Below are 18,209 nucleotides of genomic sequence, written 5' to 3' on the forward strand. Positions count from 1 at the left end.
TCTCTCTTTCTCTCTTTCTCTCTTTCTCTCTTTCTCTCTTTCTCTCTTTCTCTCTTTCTCTCTTTCTTTCTTTCTCTCTTTCTTTCTTTCTCTCTTTCTTTCTCTCTCTTTCTTTCTCTCTCTTTCTTTCTTTCTCTCTTTCTTTCTCTCTCTCTTTCTTTCTTTCTTTCTTCCTCTCTTTCTTTCTCTCTCTCTTTCTCTCTCTCTCTCTTTCTCTCTCTCTCTTTATCTCTTTTTCTTTTCTTCTTTCTTTCTTCTTTCTTTCTTCTTTCTTTCTCTCTTTTTTCTTTCTCTCCTTCTTTCTCTCTCTTTCTCTTTCTCTCTCTCTCTCTCTCTCTCTCTCTCTCTTTCCATCTAGTTTTCCTTTTTGGCCTTTGTTCCTTTGATTCCTTGGGCTTTCTACTCTGTCTCTCACTGCTGCTCTAGGTCAGCCTCTCCATCCTTTACCAGGTCTGTTCTCAGCTGTGGTTCAGCCACATCTTCCTTTGTGCCAGCCTTCTGAAAAGGCTGTAGCACTGTTTGGCAATATTTCCATCCCCTCTTTCAGCTGCTCCTCAGCATCTCCTCCTGCTGTAACCCCATCCACAGCACTCACCCGTGGTTGTTTGAATCCCCAGAGCTGAGCAGCTCCTGCTGTTCTCCTGTGCTGGCCCAGGTGTGCTCACACTCCTGTGTGTGTCACAGCACAGCAAATCCTCCTGTCCCAGCCGTGTGTCAGCCCTGGGCCCCCACCCTGCTCCTCACCTCTTGTGGGAGTGCTTTCCTGAGTGATGGGGAAACAACAACAAACCTGCCCCAGCCACTTATCCCTAACCCTGCAGCTGGTGCTTTTATGGAATACCTAAAGGCAGAGTTCCATTTATTGAAAAAAACAGTTCTATTCATTGAAGGGCCTTCAGGTGCATTTAGGACAGACAAAGCTCCCTCAGGGGCTTCAGCCAAAAAATGAATGACAGGTCAAGGGTTTTCACATTTTTATAAGTTTGGTCCAGTTGCATATTGGGGGTTAATCTTCCATTTGCAGTTTTAATGAAGTCATTTTCCCCCAGTTTGTTCTCCCCAACTCACTTTTGTTTCCATCTCTCAGGGCCTGAGGCAGTGAGGTTTCCTTGATTCCCAGGCTTAGAGAGGAATTGTTTTGTCTGACCAAAATGGGAAAGCATCAGCTGACATTGTATATGGAGTTTAGAGTTCTACACTAAAGAATCTCAGGATTACAAATACACAAAAAATAGAAATTGAATCCCAAACAATTTGGAACCTTTTGAATGAGGTGAAACACTGTCCAGACTCTTTCCTGTTGACTCTTTCCCCCCTCACTTTATTGGGAGTTCAGTCATGTAGCTCACACATGGAAATTTGCATTATTCTCACTTGTCTTTGGGGGTGTTCTCTCTGGGCTGTATCTCACTCTAAGCTGTAAGCATGTCCAGGGACTTGCATTTCCCCTCTGAATGGTGTCTTTCATACCTAAAACTAATGCTTGGGTGCTACTTTCTCTGTGGAACCTCAATATTCAAGACTGGTGCAATAATTATTTAATGTATGGAGAAACTAAGGCACTGATAACTGAAGAGTTTTATTGGTCAGAGCTACCCATCATGAGCCACCAGCAAAGTACAAATGTCCTGAGTTCTAGTCTGATGCCTTGTCACACAGACAGCAGTGGCTTTGGAGAAAGAAAACAAAAATCAAGTCTGAATGGTGCTACAATAAATAGCTAGTTAGCACATAAAAAAATTAACAAGCAAACAACCACCAGCAGAGCAACACCTTCTGTGAGGTTTAGAAAAAAGGAGGGAAGTTTATTCCCTCTAATTCTGTTCCCAGTTCTCTTGGGCTTTGAAGGATAATGTACTGAGAGGCGTTTTGGCATCCTGGGAAATCTTGTGCTCAGCTGAAGCGACAGAAGCCAGCAGGAGTTTCTGCTCACAGCTGTTTACAAAGCTGAGCTTCCAGCCAGTGGGAGAGAACCAGAAAAGCAAAAGGGGTAAGGTTTTAACTGAATGAAAGAGAGAAAGAAGCATAGATACTGATCTCTTGTTCAGTCAAACAGCATTTAATTTCTTTTCCTCTAGGTTTGTTAGAGGTGTTTCTTCTCACCTGATCTCACCTGAGCTCTGAGAATTCCCACACAATTTGTGAGTGCTTTGGAAGGGGCATTCCCAGTTCTTACCAGGAACTGGAGAGACAGAACAAGGGGGAATGGCTTCAAATTGGAAAGGAATAAGTTTAGATCAGATATTGGAAAGGAATCCTTCCCTGTGAGGGTGTTGAGGTCCTGGCACAGGGTGCCCAGAGCAGCTGGGGCTGCCCCTGGATCCCTGGCAGTGCCCAAGGCCAGGCTGGACATTGGGGCTGGAGCTCCTGGGACAGTGGGGGTTTTCCTTGCCTTGGTTGGGTGGGATTGGGTGGGCTTTAAAATTCTTCTAACCCACCCCATTCTGGGATTCCTTGATTCTGTGAGTAGCTTTCAAGAGAAACATGGACATGTTTCTCAAGGTGTGAGAGAGAAGAGAGAGGGATTGCTTGGAAAGGAAACAGAGCTGGATTTAACAGATTAAAAGACTGAAAATATGGAAATTTCTTATTTTACTTTGTGTGCTTTTAAAAATCTTATCACCTTTGTTGATATTATAAGTCAAATATAACCTTTCCCTCACTCTCTCTGTGTTTTCTACAGCAGTACTTCTGAATATGTTTATGTGGTAAAAAAAGGCATTTATATTCTATTTTCAGTGGACTAGAATGTAAAAAACATTCACCATTATTTTTACTCTGAAAAGCTTCATTCTTGAAACATGGAAATTATCTTTGTGTGCCACCTGAGGGTGATCTGTTATTTGAGGACAGGTACCTGGAATGGTCCAATTAATCACCCTTTTAAAATTAAAGTCAATATTCTAAGGTAGATCTGGAATTTTTAAAGCCTGTATTTGCATGGGGAATCACAATTTTTCTTTTCTCTTTTTGATACCTTTTTCATTCAGGCACTTTTCAATTATGGTTTGTATTCTATAGCATGCTAAATCACTTAAACTAGGTTTTTTCCTTGTGCTGCTTGAATCTCTACTGTCTATACTGGAAAATGAGTTACCTGCCTTACCTGTCAGTATTTACCACAGCTTAAATCTCATGGAAGGTTGGGATATGTGAAAGCCATCCTTAAAAGTGAAATTGTATTTAATATCCTGTCACTTTATTATTTGGCAGCAGTGATGTAATTGTAATGAAATATGTAAATTATGTAATCAGATTGATTCTACACAGATTATCTCTACACAAGAGAAAAATTTGATTTGAAATAAATATTTTGAACCTCAAAGACAAATAATTATATTACAAAAATACAAATTTCTTTGTCTTCATAACATTAATGGATTTTCTTTCATAGTGTGATATATGAGAAATATTTTGTGAATAACAAATACTGAACATTATTCTACAAAGTCAGTTGAGTATTTGATAGGAATGTGCAGGAATAGGTAAAAAAATATTTGAAACCTTCCCTAAGAAGTGGAAAACAAGAGGCATAAACATCAAACTTCAGGTATTTTGTGAAAAATCAAGATTAATTCTATCAATTAATGCAGAAGAAAAATTATGGATGACTACTGTAATTAGTGTAGTCCAAGGCTCTAAGTAAAAACTGTTATTTGGGGGGAGAAGTGGCCTATTTTAGTCAATCAATTGAAAATGAGAGAAATTTTCAGATGCACAGGTCCTTTCCAATTTCAAAAGAAAACCCCCAAATGCATATACCCCTTAACTCTAGAAAACTTATTGAAAGTATTCTGTGTGAGAGAACAAACATTTCCTTCTGCAAATATTCACGAGTAAGGGAGGCAGTAAAACAGCTCAAGCTGAGTTTGCTGTGTGTGGGTGCAGTCACTCAGCAAGACTGTGCTTCTGTCTGGGGGGCAGCTCACAACTGAGATCAAACACACATTTAATGTTTTCTCTTCCCCTCTGTGTTTTAAGTGAAGACAGGGGTAAGAAGATCTGTGAAGAAATCAGTGAAGCCCAAATATTTTCTTGGAGCCAGGGTCTGAATCACCAATCCTGTTGTATGACACTAAGAAACTTCAGAAGTGGTTAAGTAATAAGGAATGTCAGTTAAATAACTGGTGTGGAATCTCTGCTTAAATTGTCTATTTGCAAGTCCAGTATGGAAAGGATGCTGGGGGAGATAATTAAAAGTGTTCCCTATTTCTTTCCTTTTTCCTCCTCACACATTCCAGGTCTTCAAGGTCATCATGGCACAAGGAAATGATACCCACATCCATGAGTTCATCCTCGTGGGCTTCCCCACCACTCCAGAGCTACAGGTTCTGCTGTTTGTGCTTTTCCTTGCTGTGTATTTGCTGACTGTGGCTGAGAACATCGTTATCATCACTTTAATCATCACCAACCACCAGCTCCACAAGCCCATGTACTTTTTCCTGGGCCATCTAGCTTTCCTAGAGGCCTGCTACATTTCTGTCACCGTCCCCAAATTGCTGCTCAACTTGGTGGTGAAGGATAAGAACATCTCCTTCACAGGCTGCATGGCCCAACTCTACTTTTTCATTGCCCTGGTGTGCACCGAGTGTGTCCTCCTGGCTGTCATGGCCTACGACCGCTACGTGGCCATCTGCACCCCCCTGCACTACGCGCTCGCCATGAGCCGCAGGTTCTGCGTGCAGCTGGCCACGGGCTCTTGGCTGCTTGGCTTTCTGACATCTGTGCTCAAGGTCTTCTTCATTTCCCAGCTCTCCTTCTGCGGTCCCAGCGTCATCAACCACTTCTACTGTGACATCAGCCCACTGCTCAACCTGTCGTGCACCAAGCGGCGAGTTGCTGAGATGGTGGACTTCATCTCGGCCTTGTTTATTTTGCTGATTCCCCTCTCTGTCATTATAATTTCTTACATCTACATAATCAGCACCATTTTGCTCATTCCCAAGGCCCAGAACAGGACAAAAGCCTTCTCCACCTGTGCTTCCCACCTGGCTGTGGTCATCATTTTCTTCTCAGCCACCCTCTTCATGTACGCCCGGCCCAGGAGTGTAAACTCCAGGGATCTCAACAAGCTGGTTTCCATCATTTATACCATAGTCACTCCAATGCTAAATCCATTCATTTACTGCCTCAGGAACCAGGAGGTAAAGGACACTTTACTGAAGGCCTTGTGCAGCAGGGCTGCTCTCCCCAGAGTTTCTGTATCCAGTCACTGATGTAATGTCTGGAAGATAATCTTCCAAATCAATGTGTCTAAATCCTGTGAAAATCTAGTAAGATTTATACTTTGACAGAAGTGGTTATTAGGGTTGTCTTTCAACATCAGTGCTTAACAACTCCTTCTCCTGAGCCAATCTGTGTGTTCAGAAAAAACCTATGATTCTGTGTGAGTGTAAAAGGTTTTTCTAACTGAACACATCACACATCATTCCTGAGGAGTAGAAAAGGCAAGAAACATAATTGCCTGCCCTTAATGTATTTTTTAGTATGCATCAAAGAACAAAATTGCATTCTGACCTTGATCCAACATAACATGAAACTAGGATTCAAGAATCTGAGGCACCAAATAAATAGTTATGTCAATTTTCTTCACAGGAATGAGGATGGGAACTTCAGTAAGTCAGATAATAACAGTCATTTTAGAGAGCTGTGATAGGAGACCATGAACCACCACTGAGAAATTTCTTTATTAACTTCAGATACAAATTTGGGAAGTAGCTCAGATTCAGAAAACAAAGCTTGACTTTTGGGGAAGAGGGTCAATTTGCATAGTTTAATTTCAATTTGAAATGCTAAATGAGCCTCCTGATTTTTAAATGTTATTTTCCTGTGGTCCTTCAACCACAGGAGGAGAGGAGAGCACGTGAGGAGATACAAGCACTAAGAGAAGAATCAGTTGTCTAAACACTTTCCTAAAGTAACATTCAAATGAGAGGGTCAGGAAGAACTTTAGGGTAATTAACACACAGATGCAAAATCTTGCACCAGCAGGCCTGATGGTAAATGATCCTTGACTCTGTTACCCAGGACTACATCAACATTTCTGTGTCCAGTTTGGCACTTCCCACTACAAGAAGGACAAAAGGGACAGTCCAGCAGAGAGTTAGCAAATGACCAAAGGGACCACACATCATACAGAGACAGATGGAAGCAGTTTTTTAAGTCTGAAAAAGAGAATGTTGAGGAGGTGCATAGCTGCAGTCTGAAGAGTGTTACAGAGGAGATAGAGACAATTCTTAATTGTGCATGCCTGAAAAGACAAAAGCATCAGGAACTTGTTCCAACAAGTTAAATTCAGATAAGATAGTCCAAAAAAAGGAAAAACATCAAACAAAATCTATCAGAGTGATGAAACACCACAACACAGTCCCAGAAAAGTAATGAAATTTCTGTGCTTTGAGCTTTTCAAAGCTTTTCTTGACAAGTCCCTAAAAAACCTGATCAGCCTGAAATATGTTTGTGACAGCAGAGTGAGTTAAAATATTCTGGAAGTAAAGTTCTGTCCTTCCAACCCAAGTTTTTATAAGATTCTTTGATCTGGATGTCAAATGGAAAAGCCTGTGGCATCTCAAACTGCAACAAAAATTGATGTGTAGGGAAGTGAATCTGGCTGTAGGTACCCCCTGAGTAGATTTCAACATTTGAGTAATATGTTCAGTATGATCCAGGGGATGGATGCTCTCCAGGTTATTCCACTGGGGAGCCAAGAACTGGATGCAGTACTCCAGATGTGAATATATTTATAATTTGACTTCCCTTTTATAGCATAACTCTCTCCATGTCTCTCTTACATCAGCTGTGGCTTGGTCTAGCTGAGAGCTTAAAATGTCAGAGGTACTAAAATCTCTCAGGGAAACTGTTTAAGCCCTGTTCTGACCTCACATTTTCTAATGGCCTAAATAGCAATAAATCACTGTCTTTGTCCCTTTCCATAGTTTGTCACTGTTAGACCACAGCACAGCCTCCAAAACCCCACATTGAACAAACCCAGCTACAGCAACTTATTTTCATGGTGCATGGACCCTGATTCATATCTTCACATCTTTGCAGGCTTTAGTAAGCACTTCTCTAGTTTATCCACATTTTCCTTGAATTGCAGGGATCCCAAAATTGGTCCATGGTAGTTGGACCCTGACCAGCCTAACAGAAATGAGGTAAGAACCAACACTCGTGCTTCTGACAACACTACTCTCCCTTCTCCATGCACTTATATTATTTTAAGGTTGTTGTCTTAGTGAGATGCCCTTACACCCCTCAGCATGCACAAATGGCTTTGGCCAGTAGTTAGAATTCAATCAGCATATTACAAGGTATGTCAAATGTTACTAGATCCTTACATATTTGCAAAATAAATCAAACTGTATGCTCCAACAGCCAAATAACTTCTGTAATTCCAGCTCTCCTGGATGCTAAACTCCCATTATTCTCACTGTGTGAATGTAATTTTGGTTCTGGCTTAAGATATCTGATTCACATGAGACCATCTGGAAGGAGATTTTACAAATAGCTGACTCCAGGGCTGGCTCCCACCTGGAGTATGGAGAGGAGCAGCTCAGGTTTTGTTCTCTTTGGGCTGCAGAATCCTGGAGCAGCACCTCAGCCCTGCCTGGGAGGCAAATGAACTCCAGCTCAGTGTTATCTCTGATCCTCCTTTTGCTCTGAACATATTTGCACTGTATTATAAAATTCAGAAAATGCATAGCTTGGCTATTTGTGTGTCTGAAGATTGTGGCTTTGATGTGGGTGAAACTACACTTACCCAAAATCACTTACACCAAAAGTGATTACCCATTAAAGTTACTGATTTAGATTAGGGCACTAAAATATTTTTCTAGATTACTTTTTGGTAAAAGACTGCCATATCCTCTGCCTCAGGGTATGTTTTTATTTTCCTCTGGCCTATAAAAATCAGTAGCTATTGTATTTTTTCATTGTTCAGTGTCTCAGAAAAAAATCTTCAGAGTTTCTTCAACTCTGCATGGAATCACAGAGGTAACAATAACATCCCTGCTCTTTCTGTGATTGCTTCCATTGGGAGGCCAGCTATAATTTGTGAATCAGATCTCATGAGACACCAAAGTTAAATAAAGTGGTGATTTATCTGTGCTGGTATAAATCACACAACTGATGTACCAGTCTTCACCTCATCTGTACCCTACTGATCACATTCTCCAGGATCAACTCAGGCAGTGGATTCCCACTACAGAAGGTTGAGAACAGTTTTGTTTTTAATAGCACAGGCTGAGCCATTCTTGTTTTTGAAGGATTAATCTGAGTTAGTGGCACACAAACCTGACCCAGAATTATAATTTTCTTGCACTTATGCTGTATCTGGATGTTATGTGTACCATTTCAATAGATTTTGTGTAGATGTGTTTAAACCTCTAGTGGGCTCCTTCAGATGTGTTTGAAGGTGTTTTTTATTATCAAAATGAATATATCCTTGTGGTACTTTGCATTTCCCTTACAGTTCATGGAATATATATGATATAACTTTAGAAATGTTTAGATGTAGAAACTAAGTATTGGAAATATAAATGTCTATCTATAACCTCATAAGCTGTCATTTCTTTGTACTGCATGGATAATATATTAGCATCATTCATCATTTGTCTTGGATGTATTAGATGAGACAGTATTTGTAATGTGTGTTTATCTCCATGAAATGTAAATTTAAAAGCATGGTTTAATTTTTAAAGTGAAAAATTCTGAATTGAGCAGATAAATTTCACGAAGTTCATTTCTAAAAACCCAGAAAAAAAATGCCTGAACTTTAACAGAGTCTTTAAGTGGTGATTTAACCTATGGCTATGAATTTAAGCATGCATAGTTAGGTGTCATTGTATTAATTTATTGCAGGTGGATAAGGTTCATCTTTCTTCTACAGAATGGGGGGGAGGAATGAAACCAAAGTCACGTATTTCATTCTCCTGGGTTTTCCCACCACTGGTGAACTGCAGCTGCTTCTCTTCTCTGCTTTGCTTCTGGCTTATTTATTAACTGTGTTGGAAAACTTCCTCATCATTCTCACCATCCAAAATAACCACAGCCTGCAAAAACCCATGTATTTCTTCCTAGGGAATCTGGCTTTCTTAGAGATCTGGTATGTTTCTGTCATCGAGCCAAAGATGATCATAGATGTCCTGTCTCATGACAAACGTATCTCATTCCAGGGGTGCATGACACAGTTGCATTTCTTTGTGACTTTTGTTTGTACTGAGTATGTTCTGTTAGCTGTGATGGCCTTTGACCGCTTTGTGGCCATATGCAAACCCCTCAGATACCCTCTCATCATGAACCACAAGCTTTGTGCTCAGCTGATAGCTGGCTGTTGGATGTGTGGTTTGATCACTTCTTCCATCAAGCTGAGCTTTATAGCTCGGCTCTCATTCTGTGATGTGGACAAAATCAATCATTATTTCTGTGATATTTCTCCCCTACTGAATATCTCCTGCAGTGATTCCTCTTTGGCTGAGCTAGTGGACTTCATCTTGGCTCTGCTGGTTATCATGATACCCCTGTGCACCGTGGTGGCCTCCTATATTTGCATCATGTTCACTGTGTTGAAGATTCCTTCTTCTCAGGGGAGACAAAAAGCCTTTTCCACCTGCAGCTCCCACCTGACCGTGGTGATTTTGTTTTACTCCACCACACTTTTCACTTATGCCCACCCTAAGCTCATGTACACCTATCGTGCCAACAAGCTGGTGTCAGTGCTGTACACGGTGGTTGTGCCACTTCTGAATCCTCTCATATATTGTCTTAGAAACAAAGAAGTCAGGGCTGCCATGAGAAAGACTTTTACTTGCAGAAGATGCACCAAAGAAATCAACTGAAGAGCCCCAGAAAAGGGGCTTTGCTCATGAAGATCATGGCAGTGCTGGTGAGCTGAAATCAGGAGGTCCAAATCTTAATCCATGCCAAACTCTCCTATCCATGCAAACACTACTCATATTTATTGGACTAGACCTTAATATATCTAAGTTAAATCTATGTATTTACTATGGCTTTGACTTGAGATGTTTGGGTTTAGGGATTTTTTGCTTGTTTTCCCTGTAAGAATCTATGCTGTCACTCTTTCTTAAAAGTCTCTGGCTGAATGAATGCTCCATTTTTAAAGAGGTTTGAAAATGCTAGAAAATGTACCCCTAGAAGGAATGGAGTCCATAAAACATTGTAAAATGCATGTGAAAATCAGCTATGTGTAATTTATTTAGTCCAAGATTTTGTCATTGTCCCTTGAAAGAAACAGGCAGCAGAAAAGGATGGGTAATTGTAATATTCTTAGGTACCTGGTGTAGGATAAAAGGAACCATCTTCTGAAGTAGAAAATGTTTCTAATATGGCATTAAAGAAGGTATAAAGTGAGTAGCTCATGGTGTTCACATGGTACAGCTGCATTGTCACTTGGGCTCTGTTTCAGCTTCACAACGGGACCAAGATACCCTAAATAACCTCATTGCACACCAAATAATGTCTTCCATGAAGAAATTCAGACATGCCTGAAAGGATAAATCACTTCAGTGCTTCCTTCAGGCTGCACAAGCCTTGGATCCAGCAGTATTTCTTCAGGAGTAATGATCTCATGCAGGAGCTGGAAACACAGCTGGTGAATCTGAGCTAAACACAGATCATCTGTGAGAAAATCTGATCATAAATTAGAAATAAAATGGTGTCTCTAAGAATACTGCACTGTGTTCAGACTATCACAGTGCTCCAGAACTTTTAATAGTCTGTAATAAACAAACAAATAAATCTGTCAGCAGAGTGCATCTCCATGTGGCCATATTAAATCTGGGTTTGTGACCAAGACCATGGTATCTGATATTCTATGCTCTGTACTAGGATACTGATTTTACTAGTTTTGCAGATTAAACATTCAGATTCCAGGATGAAACCTGGAAGAAACTTGTCTGTGCACACTGTGTCATGTATTGCAAATTGTTTCAAACAAGACCTTTTTGTTAAATGTTGAGGAGAGATGTCAGGAACAGCTTGACTTTAACCATAGTGGGGAGCTCTCACCAGAAATGCAGTGTGCTGGCTGTAATCCAGGCATTAGCACAAAATCTGCTATGAGAAAATAGGTGTTTGACACAAAATGAATATACATTACAATATGAACCATTGCAAAGGAACAACAACAAAAAAATCCAGTAGTTCTTTAGATTTGCATTAAAAATCAAGAGCCACATATACACAGCTAGATATGAATTCTTCTAAAAATACCTAAAGTTTAGACATGTCTATTTAGACATCTAAATAAACTACCCTCAGCTCCTTTTCTACACATGGATATGGGCTGTCACCCTATAAATATGTTATTTATCTGTAACATATGCTTTTCTGTTCAGCCACCTCAAAGAAAATGGGATCACACCTAATGGTTACTTTGGAAGGGACATCCCTTTCTCCTTTTTCTTGCAGTTTTTATTGCTGAGCATGATGCCACATGGTCTGGAATGTCTCTCTGGTCAGCTGGAGGCAGCTGTCCCAGCTGTGTCCCCTCACAGCTTCTTGTTTCCTCCCAGCAAGAACTGAAACATTCCTGTGTTCTCAATATGGTTTTCATCATAAATCCAGAATTTAGTCCCATACCAGCTACAGTGAAGCAATTTAATTCTATGCAAGACAAAACCAGTACAGGATCAGGCTCACTTCATTCTTATTGCAATATATTTAAGTACTCATACACCAATAATCACACAATCTATTTCTTCTCTTATTTCAGTTTTTCATATATAAAGTGCAAACCATAGCATTTCAGAACCCTTAGTGAGTTTTTCATTGAAATTTGGCAAGGTGTGAAGTTCCTTTAATACAGAGATTTGGCTACACACATTGGCTGGTTTTAAAGAACTGAAGTGATTGTTTTGAAATAATGTCAGGAAAATCCTTCAAATACACTGTTAACAGGATTATCATCCAGTTATTATGGGGTTTATGTACACTAATAATAATGTTGTTAGAAAACCTGAAACAAATAATTCATAACCTATTCAACAGGGGTTCCTAAGTGATGTTAGGGAAGGGGAGAACACAGAAAAGTCTTACACAAACACAAACCTTTTGAGAATGCAATTTCTTTCTTGCATCTAAGTTTATTTCTAGAAGTTTTCCTAATAAACACTTTCTCAAAGTCAAGTTTGGGTGCCTTTAAAGTACTGTAAATAAGTCACTACCCACCAGTAAAGGAGGTAAGAGTCCAATCTTAACTTCTGAGGAACTTTCCATCTCTCTCAATCTTACTCACAGCCTCGGGGAGCTGGTAAGAATGTATGCAAATGTAAGATAGTCTGGGTTTAGAAGATATTGATCTATTGTCAGTCACAAAATTTGGGAAGCCATTATATCAAGAATAGAAACTTTATTTCATGCAGATTTATTTAAAACCACGTGCCAAAACAAAGAAGTCTACTGTAACTAAATGTGATGCTCCTGTGCTGAGAAGAATGCAAGTTTGCTTTTTGAAGAACAGCCCCACCCCAGGGTGTCTGAGGTACCCAAACAGGAGTTGTGAGATGCTTTTTTACCTTCCTGGAGTAAAAAACAGAAAAAACACTCCAGAGCAGTGTTCCCATAGAGGCTGGACCCTCACCTGAATCATACATCTACATTTCAGATGGTGAGTGTGCTCCTCCTGCCAGCCAGAAGAGAGAACACATTTAGTGAAACTTGCTTTTGTGTAGAGAAGAGAAGCATTATTGCTTGGGGAGAAGCCAACGGTGTCTGTTCTATTTTGATAATCTGAAAAAAAAGCAGATTCTAATGACTAATGAGGTCTTGATTAGGTCCACAGTGTTTTGCTCAGCACAAAGAATCTACAAGGGGCACGAAGGGTTCTGCATAAGAAGCAGGGAAAAAAGTAGGGGTAGAAGACACACAGAAACAGCTTTACACTTTATTGTTTGTGTTTTATTCCTTATTATTTTATTCCTTCTATTCCTTTTTTTTTTTTTTTTTCCTTTTGCAGGCAAAGAAAAATGGCATAAGGGAAAAATATCTCATTTGAGGTTCAGATGTCTGCTGTGAAGGTTCAGGACTCTGGAAATCGATTCCCTGGTGTTTCTATGTACACCTATTAAAGTATATATAAGCAACATCCTAAGGACAACACCCTTAGAACCAGACAGATGAAAGGCCAGTGATTTATTGATTACAAGACACTACTGAAAAATCAGCTGAGTAGAAAAAATATTCGGTATTTTTTGGCAATGTGCTGAAGAAACCTGAATTCCAAAAAACAAAACCTGGCTTTAATGACCATATTAAAAGGTATGTGTACTGTGGGGTGTGAAATCTGAGCTGTGCTTTGTTAAATGTAGTGACAAAACTGGACTAAAAATCATTGTTTTCTTTTCATTATATAGAATGTAATAATCAGGGATTATGAATGAAGTTACTTCTTCTGGAAATTAAGTACATTAACAGGGATCCAGTATTTAATGTGTCTGCATTTAGACTTTCTGTTTGATCAATCCAGAGACAGACAGTTCCAGAGACCTCTCATGTGAATCAATAATCTTCCCCTCACTGGCTAAAATAGTATCTCCAGCATCTTCATTCTTTGCTGAGGTTTTTGTTAGCATATTTAAAAAGCCATTTACTTAAAGCAGCAGTAATTGTTATTTCAACTAAACAATTTTGGATAGGATGTAGGATATCCTTCAATGGACAACATGTTTGATTGTCATGAAATTATTTCATAAGTTTACATCTATTACTTAAATCATTGATGCTTACACATCAAACCAGAATAAAAATAAGAATTTAACAATAAGGTCAATTACATAAGCCAAGAGCACACATCTGTTAAATGGCTGACCATAATTACACAAAATTTTGATGTTTGCTTTTACATTATTGTGGACAAAAGTATCTCTCTTTTACTTATTCTCTTCTGGCTGGATTTATTTTTTTTTTTCTAACAAAGACAGCACTTCTAAGGGACTGTTCTTCCCCTGTTTTGAACAGGTAGGGTGAGACTAAAAGAATCACATGTGGATGCATCTATTTCTCTCTTTTAACAATAGGGGAAGCTTTAGGAATTGTGAAAGCTGTAGACAACAGGCTTGGAAAGGCTTTGACTGGATACTTGACCCTGACTGCCTAAACCTGAGCTCTCTGCACACAAAAAACCCCAAGAAAACCAGTCAAAATATTTGATGAGCAAGAGCAAAGAGAAATTCTTTCTCCAAATTTATTTCCTTTTCCTAAGACTCGTGGGTAAATAAGAACAAAGGATTAAATAGAGATTCTGAGGGTACCTAGAGCTGAGGCTACATTTCAAGGACCATGAAGGACTAGCTGGAGAAATGTGTTAAAAAATAATTCAGTGCTTTGAAAAGATTAGGAATGTGCTAATTAAGAAAAATTATCTAATGGAAATGCCAGCAAACCAAACAAAATACCAGTAACTGGATGGGGATTTCTGTCACTCAGCTTTTTACATCTACATTCATCTTTTCACAGACAGAATAGCTGGAATTTCCTTCAGATCAATGGAGGAAACCAGAAAATCTTAAAACATGGTTCATACCTTCTCTAAATATTCTAAAGCTGGAGTGTTTATCTCTGTCCACTGAATTTAAAGGCATCCAAACTGTGAGTTCTAATGTAGGCATCAGCCTACAGAATATATTCAAGCCTAGATAAGAGGACAACTAGCTTATGAAAATAAAATTACTAAATAGAATTGAAATGGAATTACTTGAAACATTCTGTCAATTAGTCAGTTTTTAACATACTGTGTGAATTAACATTTGAGAAAACTTATTTCAGAAATCTCAACGTTTGAAGGGTTTTTTTTTCAAGTACTTTAATAAAAGAAAAAACTCAGTTTCTCACATGAAACAATGTGGGTTTCTTAAAATAATAGACTTGGGTTTTTGTAAAAAAGTTATCCACATTATTTTAAAACATTTCTTGGCTCATTTTCAATGAGTTTCAATTCATTTGTTTTCAATTGTTTTGCATCATCTGAAGCAGCAAATTCCCTTGTTCTTTTGCTTAGGGGAGAGCAGTCTTTTGTGGGTTAGTTGCAATCTTGGTATGAGATTTTTTCTGCCCAGTTAAATCTGAAAGAGGTCTTCAACTGTAGAATTAAATGTCTGTTTCTATTTGGTTTTAAAGTTTATTAAATTAAAATATGTTGGATAAGCTGCATGCAGAATGTTTCTTTATCCTGAAGATAATATTACAGGATTATTAATTTACAAATTACCCTGTAACCATTGAAAAAAAAATCTGAAGATGTGATATATTAATAAATTTTATTTTTCCATCTGTTACTCTGTATTTAATATTTCTTATATTTCATATATCTCATTGTTTGTCTTATTCTTCTATAATTACTTCTCCAGGCAAACTACCTGAAATTTACTGCATCCTAATTTCCTTTTGGAACATCATCTGAAAGCAAAGATGGAAAACCACACCAGGATAAGTGAGTTTGTTTTGGTTGGGTTCAGATCCCACCCAGGATCACAACTCCTTCTCTTTGTTCTCTTCTCCTCCATGTACATTGTCACTGTAGTGGGAAATGTCTGCATGATACTCATCATCAGGATGGACTCCAACCTGCACACCCCAATGTACTTCTTCCTAGAGAACTTGTCCACCTTGGACATCTGTTATTCCTCTGTCATCACTCCCAGGGCAGCACTGGCATTCTTACTGGGCAGAAGAAGCATTTCCTACAATGGCTGTGCTTCACAAATGTTCTTCTTCTCTCTTTTTGGTACAACAGAAGCCTTCTTCCTTGCTGTGATGGCTTATGATCGCTTCACTGCCATCTGCAATCCACTGCTCTATCAAGTCATTATGAGCAGAAGGCTTTGTGTTCTCATGGTGATGGGTTCTTACCTGTCAGGCTGCATCAACTGCACCATCCAGACAGGCTTCACGTTCAGTTTGTCCTTTTGTGGGCACACAGAAATAAACCACTTCTTCTGTGATGTTGCTGCAGTGATCCAAGCCTCCTGTTCCAACACACTCGTCAATGAGCTCGTAATGCTGGCTGTGTGTGGATCAATAATTGTGGGCACTGCCTTGGTGGTTTTTATCTCCTATGGTTATATAATCATCACTATCTTCCAAATGCCTTCAGCTGAAAGCAGGCACAAGGCCTTCTCCACCTGCTCTTCTCACATGGTGACAATCTGCTTGTTCTTTGGGACAGTCTTCTTCATGTATGCTCAGCCTGGAGCCACATCTTCACCCAGCAAAAGCAACACCATCTCCATCTTCTATACTATTGTTATTCCCATGCTAAACCCTTTCATTTACACCCTCAGAAACAGGGAGGTAAAAGGGTCTCTGAAAAAACAGTTAAAAAGGAAAGGGATTTTTTAGCATGTTTACTGAGGGTGAGAATGAATATAAGTGTCCAATTTGGTATGGACAGATGCTTAGAATGTAAAATAAAGGACATCAGGACTTGCTTTAAAGAGTCCTTTGTGTTTCTAGATGGTCAGTTGTGGAGAGGGCCCACAGTGGGCTGAGGGTCAGATGGAAGAGTTAACAGAAGAGAAGAAGCCAGCAGGATTTGTATGTTTGTGAGAAGAAGAGAAAGAAGATAAAGGTAGAGAAAACAAAAAACATATGTGCTGCAAAAACCACCATGGAAAACCAAGATCTATCTGGATTTTGGATTTTTGGGGATACTTTCTCCAAACAGTGCTTCCACCAATGGACTTGAGGGCTGGTGTGGTGATGGGCAGTGAGATGGGGTGCACTGTGGGGTCAGGAGGGTATAAAAATGCTATGTATGGGCACAATAAAGGCTTGGACAAAGTTTCTTACAGATCTGCTTTGTGCTGTATCTGCTCTAAGAGTGACAGTCAATAAAATATAAAATATAAATAATATAAATATATATTATATATATATATTACATATATAAATATATATTATAATAGGAAATATAAACAAATGTACAAAAATGTAGTCATTGTTATTTCAACTACACAATTTTTGATAGAATGTAGGATATCCTTCAATGGACAATATGGTTGATTATCATGAAATTATTTAATAAGTTTACATCTATTGCTTAAATCATTTACACTTACACATAAAACCAGAATAAAAGTAAGAATTTAAAAATAAGGTCAATTACATAAGCCAAGACCACACATCTGTTTAGTGGCTGACCACAGTGACACACAATTCTGACATTTTCTTTTGCATTATTGTGGACAAAAGTATCTCTTTTTTTCTTATTCTTCTCTGCCTAGCTTTATTCCTTTTCTAGAGCAGATGGAAGTCTGGTTTCATTAACCATAATTAGACATTTACAATGCATCTGACCTGTAATTTAGAGGCCTCTTATAGCCATTCAAAAGACACTAGCATTTTAAAGCCATAATTAATTCTATTGGATCAGACAGTTTGATGAGTATTTAAGTGTACTGAACATCTAAAATAGAACACAAAACTCAGACTCTTGCAGTACCTCATTTCTGTACATTGGAACAGAGCCAGTTCAGGTGGAGGCATTCTCATTGTACACATCCACAGCTAATTTAAGTCAGACAAGAGTGAACTAGATTTATTTGTCTGTAGTATTTCTAATTTTGTCTTTCTAGGAAGAAAGTGAAACATGAGATGGAGGTTTGTGGGGGGAGAGGGAGGGAATACAAGTTTGAGACATATCCAAAAGTCCCTTACAACTCTCTTTTTTTGGACAGTTTACACTGTAGTACCTACTAGGCTGTCCTGAGGTACAGCCTTCTGCCCTTTATGGAGGAGTTCAAAGGAGAACGTGCATTCAGCACCTTCAGCTCACGTCACCATCGTGACCCATCCAAAAGAGGTTCAGCAGACCACAGTGTGTTTGCAGAGCAGCTCCAGCTCACACCCACCCAACAGCATGTGCCACATCGAAACCAGCTGCTTATCTCCACCTTTCATCCTGTGAAGTACAGAGATGTATCTTCCTGTGTAAATAACTCTTAAGTCTCAAATTTCCAAGCTGGCTCCTCCTAGAAAGCCCATTTCTCCCTTGCTTAACCACAGGACATGGCATTTTTATGGAGCTGGTGGTGAGAGGGACAAGGAGAGCTGCTGCTGCTGCTTAGTGAAGCAAGGGAGACACCACTCCTGGAAGTGCTCAGAAAGAGCTTGGACACGGCACTCAGTGCAAAGATTTAGCTCACATGGTGATGTTCAGTCAAACACAAAGATCCTGGAGGTCTTTTCCAACCTTA

The 18,209-nt window shown here is 39.2% G+C and overlaps 3 protein-coding genes across 3 annotated transcripts; all 3 read left to right on the top strand.

Annotated features, from left to right (window-relative positions):
* The first annotated feature begins 4,256 nt into the window (after nt 1-4,256).
* Nucleotides 4,257-5,216, top strand: LOC107215092 (olfactory receptor 6B1-like). The gene has a single exon (XM_015651053.1). The coding sequence runs from the start codon at nt 4,257-4,259 to the stop codon at nt 5,214-5,216; it is 960 nt and encodes a 319-aa protein (XP_015506539.1).
* A 3,672-nt stretch (nt 5,217-8,888) lies between these two features.
* On the top strand, nt 8,889-9,836 carry LOC107215093 (olfactory receptor 6Y1-like). Its single transcript, XM_015651054.1, has one exon. It carries the CDS (start codon nt 8,889-8,891, stop codon nt 9,834-9,836), a length of 948 nt encoding a protein of 315 aa, XP_015506540.1.
* A 5,505-nt stretch (nt 9,837-15,341) lies between these two features.
* LOC107215201 (olfactory receptor 12) lies at nt 15,342-16,705 on the top strand. The gene has a single exon (XM_015651219.3). The coding sequence runs from the start codon at nt 15,424-15,426 to the stop codon at nt 16,351-16,353; it is 930 nt and encodes a 309-aa protein (XP_015506705.1). The 5' UTR covers nt 15,342-15,423; the 3' UTR covers nt 16,354-16,705.
* Nucleotides 16,706-18,209: the final 1,504 nt, after the last annotated feature.

Source organism: Parus major, chromosome 27, assembly GCF_001522545.3.
Source record: "Parus major isolate Abel chromosome 27, Parus_major1.1, whole genome shotgun sequence".
NCBI classification, from domain to species: domain Eukaryota; kingdom Metazoa; phylum Chordata; class Aves; order Passeriformes; family Paridae; genus Parus; species Parus major.

What these genes read in the sequence shown, in the direction of transcription:
- LOC107215092 (XM_015651053.1), top strand. Translation starts at nt 4,257, where the DNA reads ATGGCACAAGGAAATGATACCCACATCCATGAGTTCATCCTCGTGGGC.
- LOC107215093 (XM_015651054.1), top strand. Translation starts at nt 8,889, where the DNA reads ATGGGGGGGAGGAATGAAACCAAAGTCACGTATTTCATTCTCCTGGGT.
- LOC107215201 (XM_015651219.3), top strand. Translation starts at nt 15,424, where the DNA reads ATGGAAAACCACACCAGGATAAGTGAGTTTGTTTTGGTTGGGTTCAGA.